Genomic DNA, 14,303 nt, shown 5'->3' on the forward strand with positions numbered 1-14,303 from the left:
ACCTGTGTGGCTTTGAAATTCATTTGATGACCTGTTTCTATTGTACACTGTGCTGTTGCTGATTGATCTAGGTGCATTAAACGGCAGTGCCTCTCATGTTCTGCAAGTCTGGTTTTTGGTAGTGCCTATATAGACATGATTACACTCACAGGGTATCCTAAACGCACCAGGTGTACATGAGAGAATTTGCAGAAGTCACAGTCGTCTTGGATCCTGAGGGCAAGCCACTTGTGTGAATCAAGACCTCCAAGTGGATCATGTAGATGAATCAACTCCGATTATTATGAAAAGTGATGTCTTGGGCAGTGGTGGACCTTCCCAGTCCTGTGCCCTGTTGCGTATGCCTCCATTTTGCTCTAGTGGCCCGGAATGGCTCTGAAGGGAAGGGAGAGGGGCCGCTTGCATGGCGCGGTGAGGCTCCCTGAAAAACTTAGTGGTTTGTACCCCCTTTAGCTACTCGACTGCTTATTTTCTTTCCACTGTTTCTGGTCAAAATTTGTATGCAGCACAACCTGCTCCTTTGCCCTCATTATGTCTAATATATTTTGTTCTGGTGACTAATCAACCAGGGTGGAGGCTCCTTACCTTCCCATCTGAAGTCTCAACAGTGACTTTGCCACCAACGCTCTCAAGAATCTCTGCATCAATATATGCTTTCTTTTCATCAGGAATCCAGCATTTCTTCTTCCCTGTGAAACAGAATTAGTCCTTCAGCAGTATGCCAACCCATGTAGATACAAAATATTGAGGAAAAACAAAACAAAACATCATTTTTGGTAAAAATATTAATTTACCAATATTAAGGCACAGCGGAAGTAGAATTCTCATGGCCACCGTGCACACTGACTGCAGCCACTGGTACTGGGTAATTCATGGAATAGCCTGGCTGGTTGGGTCATCTGTTGGTCCCAACCGACCAGATAACACCTGATACCATCCCTGAAGCCTGGCATTAAGCTGAATGACGCAACAAGTTGTACAGCAGCCTCGAGCCTTCCTGTGCTCTAGACAGTGTTGCTCAAACTATGGGTCGGGATCCACTAGGTGGGATGAAAGCTAATCTCAGGTGGGTCCCCATTCACTTCAGTGTGTATTTTATTTTTAATATATTAGGCTTGAAGCTACTATGGTATGTGACTGCATTTGGGGAAATGTTACAGATCTATACTTGTATATGTATATAGCACAGGCTACTATGTATATACTTTTAACAATGATAATCAGTAGGACTTACTCCTGGGTAAGTGTGTACAGGACTGCAGCCTTTGGGATGGTTGGGAATTTAAAAACAAAAACAAATCAGCAACTTCTTAGGAGGGTTAGGAGAGCTCTTCTTTATTTTAAATAATTTTTTAAATTTATTGTAAATGTTTAATTTACTTAATTGATTGATTTGTGTTTTGATTTGGTCATATTGCGGTGTTAAAAAATTTTCTGCTTGATGATGTCACTTCTGGCCATGACATCACTTCCAGGTTAATGACATAACTTCCAGCGGGTCCTGACAAATTGTCATTCTATAAAGTGGGTTCTGCTGCTAAAAGTTTGAGAAGGTCTGCTCGAAGATCTTCATGATATTAGGCAGCCAAATTCCCACAAAGCAATGCAGCAGCGCTGGTACAGCTACTGCTATATCCCACAGGGGATTTTCAGCTCCTGGAGGTCTCCTCAGGATAAGGGGACATTTGCCTCTTTGCCCCTGGGTAAGCCCCAACAGCCACTATAGATAAACTCAGACCTGCACCAGCTCAATCACTGGCACAATTCTGCATTGACCCAGGAAGACAGATCAGGTCTGGGGAGGGGGTTGGGACACAGCTTGCACTGCTACCGCTGATCCCACCTCTGGGACCTTCCAAATTGCACAAATCACTAGATCCAAACAAAGAAATAGTGATATTAAGAGCAGGAAATGTGCACATCATATATCAATGCCAAACCCACTGTGCCATAGGGCAGATTATTCTCTTTGGATGCACTTACAATGTAGATTTCACTTTATACAATAAAGATGTGTTGCATCTTATGAGCCACAGATGACACCATTTTGAATGTTCAAGAAGGCCTGGCATCACATTCACAACAATTTTATTAGGTCTTTCTGGCTGCAGCTAGTTGGGACTTGCCACCAGACTGCTAAACTTTATTTCTTCTGATTCCTAAAAACACATAACCTACCCATTGTAAGAGACTTGCAGTGCAATCCTATCTTGTGCTGGAACAGGCAGGCCAGGAGGCCTGCGCTGTATCCAGCACAAGATTGGGGCCAAAAGTGGTTCAGCTGGAGACAAGGGGAAACTCTTCCCCTTACCCCCAGGTAAGCCACCATGGCCCCAATGGGTCTTCTCAGGAGGTGGCACAAGTCTGAGGAGAATGGAGCAGCTTGAAGCCACTCCGTGCTGCTCAGGGAATGGGGTTGGGATCTGGCATAACTGCCATGTCCCAGCCCCGCCTCCCGCTCCCCACCTGCCTCCAGGACTGCCCTCCCCCCGCCCTCCCCATCTGACGCAACCTTCCCTCCCGAACTTGGTGTGGAGGCTGGATGCAGCCTCCATGGGCCAGTGCGCGTCCCTGCACCATCCCAGCCAACTCCCAAGGAGACACAAATGTGCTTTACGGCATGTTTGCGACCCTCCTGGGCCGACGCAAGGGACAGGTCGATGAAAGTGTCAACCCAATGTGCGGTGGCAGTAAAGAAGGCCAATTCTATGCTTGGGCTCATTAGAAAAGGTATTGAGAACAAAACGGCTAATATTATAATGCCGTTGTACAAATCTATGGTAAGGCCACACCTGGAGTATTGTGTCCAGTTCTGGTTGCCACATCTCAAAAACGACAAAAAGGCTACGGCGTTTGGGCCTCTTCAGCCTAGAAAAGAGACGCCTGAGGGGGGACATGATTGAGACATACAAAATTATGCAGGGGATGGACAGAGTGGATAGGGAGATGCTCTTTACACTCTCACATAACACCAGAACCAGGGGACATCCACTAAAATTGAGTGTTGGAAGGGTTAGGACAGACGAAAGAAAATATTTTTTACTCAGCGTGTGGTCGGTCTGTGGAACTCCTTGCTGCAGGATGTGGTGACGGCATCTAGGTGCCTTTAAAAGGGGATTGGACAAGTTTCTGGAGAAAAAGCCATTATGGCTTAAAAGCCATGATGTGTATGTGCAACCTCCTGATTTTAGAAATGGGCTATGTCAGAATGCCAGATGCAAGGGAGGGCAACAGGATGAGGTCTCTTGTTATCTGGTGTGCTCCCTGGGGCATTTGGTGGGCCGCTGTGAGATACAGGAAGCTGGACTAGATGGGCCTATGGCCTGATCCAGTGGGGCTGTTCTTATGTTCTTATGTTCTAGGGCGTAGTTAGTTTTGCGCCCCTAGTTATGTTTTTCAAACATCCTGTGACAGTTGCCTATGTGTCTGCAAGGTAAATGAATAAGTCATAGTTAGCATATTCCCCAGAGACTTCCTGAATTTGAAAAAGAAGAGAGGAACAGGAACAGGAAGTGTAAAAGAGAGGGGTGAACTAGAGTATTTCGCTCTAGATCACCTCTCTCTTCTCCTGCACTCCCCTCTTCTTTCCAGTTCAGGGAGCAGGAAGAGGAGTGTTGAAGGCAGGGGTTTTGACATTTGGCATAGCAAGGTACTGTACAAGGATGGGCACAACAGTTCATGGGCCAGCCTTCTATTAAGAACATGTGTGGCAGATGTCCTTAATGCACTCTCTGAGCAGGCTGATATCTGCTATGCTGAGTATAACACAATTGCTTTTTATCCTCATAGAACATCACTAACAATGTTGCAATGACGCAAACTGCCACAGCGTTATGACCTTTCTTGCTCAATCTGGCCGTACAATCATCACAAAAGCAACAGGGAAAAGTGATTTTGCCAAGTGAAGCAGAAAGCCAGCCAAATAGATATTCAAATTATGGCACTGTTTAATCGTTCAGCTACAAATAGAATCCCAGCTGGTCAGATCAGTGGCACCAGGCTAAATAGAAGGCCATGAAGATTCAGTGCCCTGTAACAACAGAATATCTCATCGCATGCCATCAAAGTATGTATCCAATCTACCAATTCATTCAAGCTGATTGGCAGCAGAATTCAGATCCTGTGCTTACCATCAAAGGCCACCGTCTGCAACATCATAATCTCCTTCTCACTTTTTCGGAGGAAGGGGGCAGCTTCCCCAAATTCCGACATGTCCATCATCTTGGCAAGTAAGCTGAAGGGTCGTACTCCGAAAAGAAAGATAAAGCAAGCTAGCCTGTAACAAAAGAATTACAAAGTATACAGCTGTCCAACATAAGAGAGATAGAAGACATTTTCACATGGCATCTGTTGGGTTGGGGATTTTTCAGCTGTTGGTGCTTGTGCTTTTTAAAGAGTTTCGTAAATGTGTCTCCATTCCTATTGCCATTGCATTGTTTTATTTGCGTTGTATTTTCTTATTAATGTGAGTGGTGCATTATTGTTTTGATGCATTTTTATGCATTTTTGTAAATCCTTTTGTAAATCCCAAATATCAAGAGGAAAGGCGGGATATAAACTTTGTGAATAAATACATCTGTTTTCAGGGAGAGTGGCGCACTGACCCTGTGCAAGCATCCCAGAGAATCCACGCTGCCTCATTACTAGAGTGGAAGATTCCATGGCTGTCTGCCTATTTTCTGCGGTGTGAAATTAATTCCTTAAAAAATTGTACCAGGCCTCAAATAAGATCTACCAGTCCTTCTTTGAAACCTGCACCCTGCCTCCAGCTTTATTATTGCTTTTTTTTCCACCTCAAATGTATGCTCTGCCATTCTGGCCACAGCAGTTCTCCTGTCGCTCCTCGTACGATATGTCAGTGTAAGGTGTCATGAGGAAAATTAACTCCACATAAGCTCAGGGTCTATATATTATTGCTTCAGACTGAAATCTGACTGAAAACAGGTTGTAGAGTTGTTCTGTCTGTTACTGAGCTTTGCAAGTTACTTCTATTCATATCGGTCACGCTCCACGAGTCGGTGCTTACCATAATTTCTAGAAAAAGTTGGGTTGGGACTGAATTCTGCCTGGAAACAAGTGCCTTTCTCTCACAGTTCATTCCTATTGTGGATTGGGCTGTTGCATAGAGGCATTTATGATGGTGGAACAGAGGACTGCTGACAGATAGCACAAGAGGCAGCCACTGCTGCTGATGGACCCTGCTATGACTTGCAGGTTTGTCAGACCAAAACAGTAGATGCTGCTACATCCCCCAGAAAAGAGAAGATTCTGTAATAAGCCCCTAAGACGGAGGAAGTGCACAGTCATTGGCCTCTTGATTCTTGTTGCATAGTACTCAAATTCCAAATAGCACAGAAATGAATTTCCATTTGAATCCTACTACAGCAGCAGATCCTAAATTTGGTCATATTATCATCCCAATGTGTAAATTCCCTCTGGGCAAAGGAGAGCATTTGATCCCTTAAACTGACACTTGATTTTCAGAATGGGTGCTGAATGCTGGTGCCAAAAATGTTACTTGAGTGCTGAAATGCTTCAGCAAAATGGTCTTCCCGTTCAGTCAGAAGACTTTTTTCATACTGCTGTGTCAAGTCCAGTGACAGCTGTTGTCACTCTGCCTTCTCAGTTTTAGACAGATGCTCGGATAGCCATGGCAAGATGTCACAAGACAGCCTTGTTAAAACTAGAGAGCAGGGAGCTGTTACAAGGTCTGTGTCGTGGACATCTCATTGCTCTAGAGCCTTTCATGGACTGCACCAAGAGCAGTTGACCCATGCTTACTATTTTATATTGCTAGAGATAAGGAAACTCAACAGGGTTTCTTTCTCAGGTCAGCAATGCCTCGGATCTTCAATTCATGCAGCGGACACTGAATGCTCCATCTGGATTCATTCGAACCTGAAACTCTTCTACATGGGCCTTTCCAATCAGTGACTTTAAAAACTCTGTAAGCATGAGTTCAAGTTTCACAGATGGCCTGGGAATTGTGTATCACATTTCACAGTATGCATGATGTGACACTCGTACAACAAAGAGATACCTCTCGGTACCTCTTGGACAGAGCAGGTATTGGTTACAGGTGTCCAAGAAAAGGGGTGCAAAGGATAGGATGAAAGAGGATTTTCATTTATGAGGCATTATCTAGCTTCTGTTGTAAAAAAAAAAAAAATCCACATATTAAAAGTGAGTGGTTTTCCCACTAAAAGCCAAAATAGCTGATCCATCAGGAAATCCCATGAACTCTCAAAGATATTTGGAAAAACGGAAAGCATGTCTGCCAGTGTGATAGATGCATCTTCAGCATAACAAGGACCACAACTCTGCTTTCCAAAATAATGTACTTCTTCCAGTTGGCTGAACATTTAGACTTTGGGAGTCTCCGCCAAAAAGACCTGCTTCTTATCTATGCATTCACTGGCAGCATCTCAGAACAATTAAAACAAGACTCTTTGTTTACGGTTATCGGAACTAAAACCTTTACATCTTAGCAGCATAGAATACAATACCGAAAAGTGTTAAAGCATTCTGGACCACAAATATTAGAAGAAAAAAGAGATTGGTACCTACCCTGGAAAGTAAAGGACCAAGTAAGGGGGTCTTGTCTGCTCCAGACTTTTTATACACCTTCCATGAAGGTCAATGATGATAACGATGTAAAAGGCATCACTAGTTTCCCTTGTTTCTATATTTGTCTTCTAGGTCCTGGAAGAAGAAAGCACTCCAGTACGTGTGGTATGATGGGGGAGTGGTCTGTTACTTGGCTTGGATTTAATCTTCACCTTTCCACATATTCATAGACAAGTGCTCCTTCTCACTAGCTTTGTGTTTTTAAACTGTCCAGCCATTGTTTACCTGGAAATCAAAACTACAAGCCACAAGCCATTTAGTGTGAGAATCTGGTTATTTTTCTTGAGAGATAGTCCAGAGTCCTGTTCAGACAGACAATCCAGGGGGGTGACTGAAAACCTGCAGGAGAAAGCAGGATCACAGCAGACTGTCCTAGTCTATATACATTCAAGTAGACTGTGTGTGATTGTTCCGATTACTAGTAGAGACTTTGATTATCAAGGCCAGCTCCAAGTTTCAGGTGCCCTTGGCAAACTGTAGGGCAGGGGTGCTCAATAGGTGGATTGTGATCTACCGGTAGATCGCGAGGCAAAATGAGTAGATCACGGAGTGCTGACCCCCCCCCTTCAGGTGCCTCTGGGAAGAAACGCCGGGAGTAAGGCCCATTGTACTCAATGGGGCTTACTCCCAGGTAAGTGTGGCTAGGATTGCAGCCTCACAGCCTAATCCTAGGCATGTCTACTCAGGAGTAAGTCCTGTTATACTCAGTGGGGCTCAAGGTACACCAACATACATTGTACACATAAATGTTATATGTTATGATGGCGCGAACATTGTAAAAAAAACTCTGGTAGATCTCCGGGCCTTGCTGGGTTTCAAAGTAGCTCTTGAGCCAAAAAAGTGTGAGCACCCCTGCTGTAGGGGCAAAACCTTGCCCTCTACATTACAGGCCTCCTTCTACCTGGTTGGGTTCTCCTGAAAGAGGCACTGTGTCACCACCACACAAAGACTATGGGTGCAGAGCTGGTGTCTGGGATCAGTAGCGAGTCCTCCTGAGGGCCCAGGGCGTTTGATAACTGTCCAGATCCTTGAAACCAGCTGTACTTATTGCTAGTATTGCCTGAAAATGGGGGATTTCTAGGGTGTACTTTTCAATAATGTGGTAAACCAGTGTTTGCTCTGTACCACTTCAGCCTTCAGGCTTGGGCTTTCATGATTAAATGCTCCTCCATACCAAAATCACCCTGCAAATAGAATACATGGGCCTATACACATTTTGTTGTTTTAAAAGCTAGACCTATTCTTGGGCACAGTAACCAGACGTCATCTTTTTCCAGGACATGTCCTCTTTTTTGGCATCGTGTCCTGGAAGAAAACTTAAATTTCCTCCTTTGCTCTGTAAGCAGGCAGCACTTAACCTTCTTGTAATTAATAAATTATATGTAATATAGTTTTAAATTTAATAAAAAGTAATGTAGTGATTGCCTTGTTGGCATTCTTCAGTCTCGGAAGACTATGGTATCGCGCTCTGAATGGTGGTTCTGGAACAGAGTGTCCTCTCCAGTGCACAAAGCCTGGGTAAAGTAGGTATGGAGGATAGGCTGTTACCCATGCAGCAAATCCCCCCTCTCCACGTCGCTGATATGGTCCAATGGAAAGGCAGAGGCCAATACGGTTGGTTCCAGCGGCGTCGCAGGAGTTGCCAGAACATGACTGTGTTCAGCCATGAACTGCCTCAGGGACTCCAGCTCCGGATTTTGCCTTGAGGTTGACTCCTGAAGCCTTTTCCATAACTGGATGTAGCCACAAGGCAGTGGAGGTTTGGGATCAGAGTTTTCCTTCTCTCAGATGAGCTGCCTTCCCAGGCTGACAAGTCCCATCTACCCGATGGCAGTTTAGTCACCTCTTATGACAAGTACAGCCAAACTGAGGGCCTATTCTTATCTCCCAGCCCCCAGGGGTAGTAGTGATTGTAGTGATTAACCACATGAAATCAATATATGAGCGTGTTCAGCTTTTATTTTGTCATGTCCTACATTTTTCTCGAATGTCCTACATTTTGGGGTGCCTTGTCCTCTTTTGCAGTTATGACATCTGGTCACCTGGGTGTATTTGGAGTCCTGAATCAAAAAACGGCATCGGTTTTTCCCAATTGGCTCTAGTTTTGGGGGTACAGCATAGCCATCTTCTATGCTGATTCAAGCAACTTCCTCGTGAGGAACCCATGGCATCAGCTTTCTCACAAGGAAGTTGCTTGAATCAGCACGTAAGGTGGCTATGCTGTACCTCCGAAACTAGAGCCAATTGAGCAAAACTGGTTCAAACATCCTCAGCAAACCAAAAAAGTGGTTTTTTTGTAGGCCCGTGATATATTATTATTAATATTAATATTTATTAATAATAATAATTTGATTTATACTTATTTTATTATATTTGATTTATAATATAAATATATTAATATATTTATTAATATTAATATTTATTAATATATAATATTAATATATTATATAATATTAATATATTATATAATATTAATTATATTAATATATAATTTATTAATATTTATTAATAAATGTTAATATATTTATTATATTTGATTTATACTTATTGATTTATACTTATTTTATAAGTATAAAATTTGATTTATAATAATTTGTATAAGTATATAATAAGTATATAATTTGATTTATACTCTTCCTCCCTGAAGGGCACCCAAGGCAGCTAAAAATCAGTACATTAAAATACAATATAAAATACAGATAAAAACATTTTAAAAACAATAAAAAACAAACAATATAAAATACACAGCAGTCAGCAGTAAAAACATAGATTAGTAAAAGCAGCCATTATAAGGTCTCAAAGGCTTTCCTAAATAAATAAAGTCTTCAGGCCCCACTGGCAAGTTAATAGCAAGGAGGCTGTCCTCAGTTCAAAGAGGAGAGAATTCCATAGTGCAGGTGCCACCACCGAGAAGGCCCTGTTTCTGGCCGTCACCCCCCTCACGTCTCTTAATGGCGGCACAACGCAACAGTGTCCAACATATAAGCATGTTATGCAAGCATGCAGACTATAAGCTCTCAGCATGCAACAGAATATAAGCTGGACACCTTCTCCCTGGGTATTAGTTTTCTGTGTATCAGGAATGTTTTGTGTGGAGGAGCTTTCAGTCAAGTGGGCCTCTTTTGTGGCCCGGAGTAGTCCAGCTCAGATACAGGGCTTACTACATCAGTGAGAACTAGGAACTTATGTTCCTTCCTCAAATGGGAGATTATGAAAGGTACACTAATGAGTAAAAGTACCTAACATGAAGTTTTCTCCATAATAGAGACCAGAGTTCCAGCATACAGCAAACCAAACAAAATGTGGGATTTCCCATGTGGGAATTGCACTATTTCTTCACGCAGTTAGTCTCCATAGAGAGAAGAATGAAGGCATAGATTGGAGTGGTAGAATTCTAGATTTTACCACTTCAGGCTGTAGGTGGAAGAAAGTTTTTTTTTTTTCTTAATTAATGCTGTCCTATGTAAAAACTTCCTTGTAATTACAAAAAAAAAAAAAAAGTATGCCACGGAAAAAGGTTCTAGCCTAACACACGTGCTGCTGTGCTAGGTTTCTGCCTACAGGGAGATTTGCATAAGAAAGTAATATGTGACCATCCACATGCAGTCTGCAGAGGCACAGTCCATTTGACCCCTTTAGGACTCAGCTAGTCCATTCCCATCTGATTCTGCTACGTAATACAGACCAACCAGCACAAATACAGAACTGAATTTGGAAACAGGGAACACGAGTAGCAGCCAGGAACATTTACTTATGCCTGAATGCTTGCATCCAATTATTTGCTGGTAAATAATATATGCCTTGGACTTCCCATGGTAACTCAGTGCCAAAGTAGATGAGACGTTTGAGGTCTATAATGAATCTTTAAATTAATTTTAAAAGCAGTTGAAGGGGCAAATTGGATTAGGATTTCCAATGACGTGGGGAGGTTAACCCATTCCTCTGCATCATTTTTCCCATCTAAATCAGCCCCTTCCCCACTTGCTGTTTTTTCTTTATGGAAAACATATGTGTACCTATATATTTTCCCAAACAGGACAAATTGAAGGTGGGTATATGCATTATTTAGATTGAGACAAAAACACAGGGTGATTCAACACCTCTTACAGAAAGCCACATCTTCAGTAAGCTCCCCCTAGACCCACCATTGTTTTTCAAAGAAAAGATTGAGGAGACCCAGAGCGCAATCCTGGACTTGACACTCTGGCTTACTGCTGGTGCACACTGTCTTACTGCTTACTGCTGGGCAAGCACCCGTGCTGGCCCAGTGCTGGACGGAAATGGGCTAGTGCTGGGCAGGTGCCTGGCCTCCGTCGCTCAGCAGTCACACGGACCGCCAAGCTGCAGAGAAGAAAGCAAGGGCAGGGGGAGAGGTGGGGAGGAGGCATTCCCGGGAGGGGGGAGGTGGGAAGAGGGTAGGGAGGAGGCATGCCGGGGGGAGGGAGGGAGGTGGGTCCGGTGGAGCTCTGCTCCACCAGATCCAGAGCGTTTGTGTGGGGCTTGGCACCTGACACAAATGCTCTTACTTCACTGCCAACCTTTTGGTCAGTCATTGGGGGGCTACTTCCCTTACCCAGGAGAAGGGGACAAAAGTGCGGTTGGTGCGCAGGATGCGGTGGCAGGATTGGGCTGCCAGTCATGGACCTCCAACAAGTAGTCTAATTCAGCATTCATGGTTTCTGTACAATTATTGATCGGGTTATTTCAGGTTTATCTTGAGTGTTGTTGGGTTCATTTGCAGTCTTTCATTGAAATGGGAACACTGCAAGTTATGTAGTATGGTGCCTAGAGGCAGGAGCGCGAACAAGGCTCCAAATAGTCTGCAAGTGCAAAAGCTGAATCCTAACTCTGAAAGCAAGAGAGAAGGTTAGATGTTCTATTCCTAGATATCTACCCAGAGAAGCAATTAGCTATTTTTAGTGAGCCAAGTATAAAGCCATTGTGTACACATTATATCTGCTCTTGGTAATATGCTGTTTGGATGGTCTGCCCAACAAGGGATTCCAGAGGCAAGGGCACTTGAGAAAATAAGAGCTTACCAAAGATGTGGCTTTCCATAAGAGGTGTTGAATCAGTACGTTTGGAGAACTAGGGTGCCATTAGCCAGATACTATGAGGCAGTAGGAAAGGGACTATTTTAAGGGAAGTTGTTTTCTTTTATCTGTAGCCATCAGTCACTAGTTGGGTTAAAGGTGAAGACTCCCCAAGCAATAGCAGGAACAAGCCTGCCTAAACTGAAAAAGGCACAGTATATCTCCACTGCACTGTCTCAAATAAGATTCAGTAACCATATTTCTATTAAATCCGGATAAGACAGAGGCTCTCCTGGTTTGGAAATCCTCGATGCAGGTGCTGGACTATCAGCTTGCACTGAATGGGGTTGCACTCCCTCTGAAGGAGCAGGTCCGCAGCTTGGGGGTCCACCTGGACTCACAGCTGCTCCTGGATTCCCAGGTGGCGGCTGTGGCTAGGGGGGCCTTCACTCAGCTTCGGCTGGTGCGCCAGCTGCGGCCATACTTGGATCGTGCTGACCTGGCCACTGTGATCCATGCCTCGGTGACATTGAGATTAGATTACTGTAACGCACTCTATGTGGGGCTGCCCTTGAAGATGGTTCGGAAACTGCAACTAGTGTAGAATGCGGCGGCCCGTGTGGTTACTGGAGGTAGGCGGTTCGACTCTGTCAGTCCGCTTCTCCAGCGGCTGCATTGGCTGCCCATTCGCTGACTTGGGACTCAACTTGGGATTCAGGCTTTATGCCTTGAGCACATCCCTGCTACACAGCAACACAGCTTAAAGGGAACAGTGGATATCAATGAACAATGGACGTGGTCCTCTCCTTCAGTACACAATCTGACTGAGTGAGCAATATGGCTGACAATGATCCAAGTAAGCAGGACACTGATCCCCAGTATCCTAAAATTTGATTATGTGTCTAAAGTGCCACTTTCCAAGTCAAGCCAAGCAAAAACAATTTTCTCTACAAATTCCTCACCGTGGCAACAGTTCAGCCTCAGGATGGCAGCAGTCCAGATCATCAGGCCTTTTACAGCCTGGAACAGCTCTGCTGGATGGCATTTTGTAGGCATGGCAGCATAGAAGAAAGTGTTACTTGCCACTGCTTCTACTCTGCCATAGTCTTTTAAAAATAATCAGTACAATTGGTCAGCTTTGCCATGAGTGAAATGACTCTGCTTTCTAGTAATTTTCCTCTGTGCTTCATCCATCTCAACCCCTCTTACAAAGGCAAAGACAGGATGTGGGATAAAAATATTTGGAAGCCCTTAGCCCTATTCATAAGTTATACCTGTTCCTCTCCCACATGGAAAGCCCCACACATGATGTGCTCATGAAACCCTATGACAAACACTGATCACAAGGAGAAATCCCACGATTGCCACCTGAAATATGACTGTAGCCAGCCTGTGCTTCCAGTCTGGAGTCATTTTGTGTTTCTACCCACATCTGCATTTCTTCAGAACAGCAGCCCTTAAAGTTAGAAAAAAACTCCAGAAAGTTCTGGGATCTGATTTGTTCCATCTGTCCCAGCGAGCAAACCACCCAAATGAGGACCTGCAATCTTCAACATTTCAAACTATGGTAGCAAAATTGTTAGACCAACAGCCCAATCCTACCCAAATCCCCTCTCCCCCGCTGATGCAGCCACACCATTGAAGCATGCTCTGTATTCATGGGAAGGGGCAGTTGGAAAGGTTTCCTTGGGTTAAATGAACTTTTGTTCACTTACCCCAGGGAAAGTCTCCAAAGCCGCCTATGGGTCTCCTTGGATTTATGCCTGCTGTTTAGCAGGTGCAAGTCCAAGGCGCGTAATGGGGATAGTGCGTGAGATGGATAGGGTTAAGATACGGGGGACATGAGTGTCACCAATATTGCTCCCAGTTCTCCTTCCTCCCCACCCTCCACCCTGCCTGGGGACACCCTGTTCCTCCCCTTCTCCATCACGCCTACCTTTGCAGATCAGGTGACTCCTGCGGGCCTCCTGCAGTGCTGCTAGTTGCAGCAGCACACTCAAAATAGTGGCCAGAAGTTGCATTTACATTTAATACATAATGATGAGGAAAAATGGTATTCTATACTAAATAACAATAGGGGATATAATTATATGACATTCGTTGATAAATCTATGCCTCTTTTTCAAAGTATGAGAACAAATGCCTGTATCGTTTCAAGGTCTAGCCCCCTATCAAGGAAGGCCAATTTCTTTCCTAACTGGCACAGTTTTCAGTGTGATCACATTTCATTCATTTCCATCTTCCACTGTACACTCTAGTTCCCATTAGAATGGACCTTTCTCTCCTAAATTTGGGAGCAGGGCAAACAAAGTCATTGGTTATTTGGAAAGGTCAGCACTGGTCGATATTCTTTGGCTGGTAGGTTAAAATAGAATGCATAAAGAACTTTGAAAAGCTCCCTTTGCGATTAGGTTAACCTATTTTTAACAACATGGCCTCTTGGAAAAGAATGCAATAAGATTTATCTACTCTAGACCCAGAGATAGTGTCAAAAGCAATGCCATAATCTTCAAGTGGATGTCTGGATCATGTAAAACCTACTTATGACACCTTACTGCTTTGTAAACGAAGAACTAGATGCAGTTTTTTAACTGATAAACGATGCCAACCATTCTGTTCTTTAATGAACTTGCTATAGAATGG

The 14,303-nt window shown here is 43.9% G+C and overlaps 1 protein-coding gene across 1 annotated transcript in view; it reads right to left on the bottom strand.

The window, feature by feature from the left end:
• MYH15 (myosin heavy chain 15) overlaps positions 1 to 4,276 on the bottom strand; it is a 108,546-nt gene extending 104,270 nt beyond the window's left edge. Inside the window, exons 1-2 of the mRNA XM_066622592.1 lie at positions 4,131 to 4,276; positions 586 to 689 (exon numbers count right to left, since the gene is read on the bottom strand). Coding sequence (XP_066478689.1) covers positions 586 to 689; positions 4,131 to 4,221 — 195 coding nt within the window. The 5' untranslated portion in view covers positions 4,222 to 4,276. The remainder of the gene's footprint in view (positions 1 to 585; positions 690 to 4,130) is intronic.
• Between the last annotated feature and the right edge of the window lie 10,027 nt (positions 4,277 to 14,303).

The sequence above is a fragment of the Tiliqua scincoides genome, chromosome 3 (genome assembly GCF_035046505.1).
Source record: "Tiliqua scincoides isolate rTilSci1 chromosome 3, rTilSci1.hap2, whole genome shotgun sequence".
Taxonomy (NCBI): domain Eukaryota; kingdom Metazoa; phylum Chordata; class Lepidosauria; order Squamata; family Scincidae; genus Tiliqua; species Tiliqua scincoides.